Source organism: Mus pahari, chromosome 23 (genome assembly GCF_900095145.1).
Source record: "Mus pahari chromosome 23, PAHARI_EIJ_v1.1, whole genome shotgun sequence".
Taxonomy (NCBI): domain Eukaryota; kingdom Metazoa; phylum Chordata; class Mammalia; order Rodentia; family Muridae; genus Mus; species Mus pahari.
The window spans coordinates 20,582,700-20,584,558 of record NC_034612.1 but is presented as its reverse complement, the minus strand read 5'-3'; the positions used below and the strand labels follow the sequence as shown (position 1 = coordinate 20,584,558).

At 53.6% G+C, this 1,859-nt stretch overlaps 1 protein-coding gene across 1 annotated transcript in view; it reads right to left on the bottom strand.

Annotated features, from left to right (window-relative positions):
* Positions 1 to 1,859, bottom strand: part of Rcc1l (RCC1 like) — a 27,928-nt gene that overhangs the window by 19,130 nt on the left and 6,939 nt on the right. The window contains exons 3-4 of the mRNA XM_021186881.1: positions 1,228 to 1,356; positions 241 to 307 (exon numbers count right to left, since the gene is read on the bottom strand). Coding sequence (XP_021042540.1) covers positions 241 to 307; positions 1,228 to 1,356 — 196 coding nt within the window. The remainder of the gene's footprint in view (positions 1 to 240; positions 308 to 1,227; positions 1,357 to 1,859) is intronic.

The window sequence follows — 1,859 nt, the reverse complement described above, 5'->3', positions numbered from 1 at the left end:
CATACACACACACACACACATACACACACACATGCATACACACACACATACACACATACACACACACACACATACACACACACATGCATACACACACACACACACACACACACACACAAAGCAGCAGCTTTCTACATCATGACCACGGCTCTTCCACCCTCCCCTCCCACCCTACAAATGAGGCTCTGCTGAGATGAGGGTTCCCTCCCTCCCTCCCCAGCATTCCATGTGCCTGCTCACCTGTATACTTCATCCTCCACCACCTTCCGGCCACACTGCCCGTGGGAATTGTTCCCCATGCTGAAGACTGAAGCACACACGGCACCACCAGGCTGGCAGGTCAGTTCTGAGGGCTCCTGGCCCGCGCAGCCTCGCTGACCCTAGGTCTCCGTCTCCCTCACTCCCAGCCTCTGCAGCAGCCCGTGAGTGTGGCACGGCCTGGGCCTGCTGCTCTCCCAGATCCAACCGCACTTGCAGAGACTGGAGGTCATAAGCCACTGCTGTGACCCCAGGAGAACCGCAATTGGGAGGAAGAAACCAGTGGTAGATGGGCCCGCTGTGCAGCTGGGGTAGAGGCCGATGCCTGTACCATGACCATTATTAGCATGCTTAGAAGCTCTACAAACACATGCTCAGTCATAAACAGATTACAGGCAATTAAAAATAACAGCCGAATAAAATAAAATAAAATAAAATAAAGCCAGGCTGGACTGCAGAGATGGTCCAGCACTTAGAAGCTAGGTGTTCTAGCAGAGGACGGAGTTCAGTTCCCAGCACCCCCAATGGGCGGTCAAAACTGCCCAGCTCTGGAGGACCTGATATTGTCTTCTGGCCCGTGCAGGTACCACACACATGTAGCATACACTCAAATATATACAAAGACACATGGATAAAAATTCAAAATAAATCTTAGAAAAAAAAAAAATCAAGGACTGAGGTAGCACACAGCCCAGTGGTAGAGTGATGGCAGCTTTGTAGAGAACGTGTTAGCAAGTCTATATGTAATGCCACCCTCTGAAGCCACCTCTCAGTCTGCTGGGGACACCACATCATGTCACAGCAATAAGGAGGTACCCAAGAACAAGGCCTGTCACAAATGTTTCTCCCCCTCCTCCTCCCTCCTCCTCCCTCCTCCCTCACCTCTCCTCCCCCTCCCTCATCCCTCCCCCTCCCTCATCCCTCCCCCTCCCTCTCCCTCACCCCTCCAACCTCTACAAGCCTACTTACCACCTTCTCTGTCTGTCAGGACAAGGGAGTGTGCTCGACCGCAGGACACCTGCAACACCTTTGTCTCCTGAGGTCTGTCCAGGGGCAGCGGGACAGGTGAGGGCTCCAAAACGTACTCATAGCCCCTGGCTGGACAGAAGCACCCGGCTCACAAGGCTGCCGCTGGTTTGGTCACCTCAGCTCTTACAGAAACCTGACTGTCCAACCGCACTGATTTATGGAGGAACTTGACAGCCGTGACTCAGAGCCTGCACTTTCCGGACAGGACTAGTCTGAGGAGCCTGACTCGCGTCTGCCTTCCAGTGTCCCCTCCATGCCACAGGCCGGTCCTGAACACTGTCCTTGCTTCCAGAGAGAAATCGCTGGGACCTGGGCTAGGGCTTGGTGACAGAGCACTTCCCTAGCTACACAAAGTCCTGGGTTCCAGCCCCACCCACACCACATAAACCCCTGAGAGTTTACAGGAAAAGTAAAGTTCAAGGTCGGCTTCAGCCAGACAGTGAGCTCAGAACCAGCCTGGGCTACACGAGACTCCAGCTTAAAAAGGAAAACACATCTTTAACGCCAGCATTCTGGAGGCAGAGGCAGGCGAATTTCTGAGTTTGAGGCCAGCCTGGTCTACAGAGTGAGTT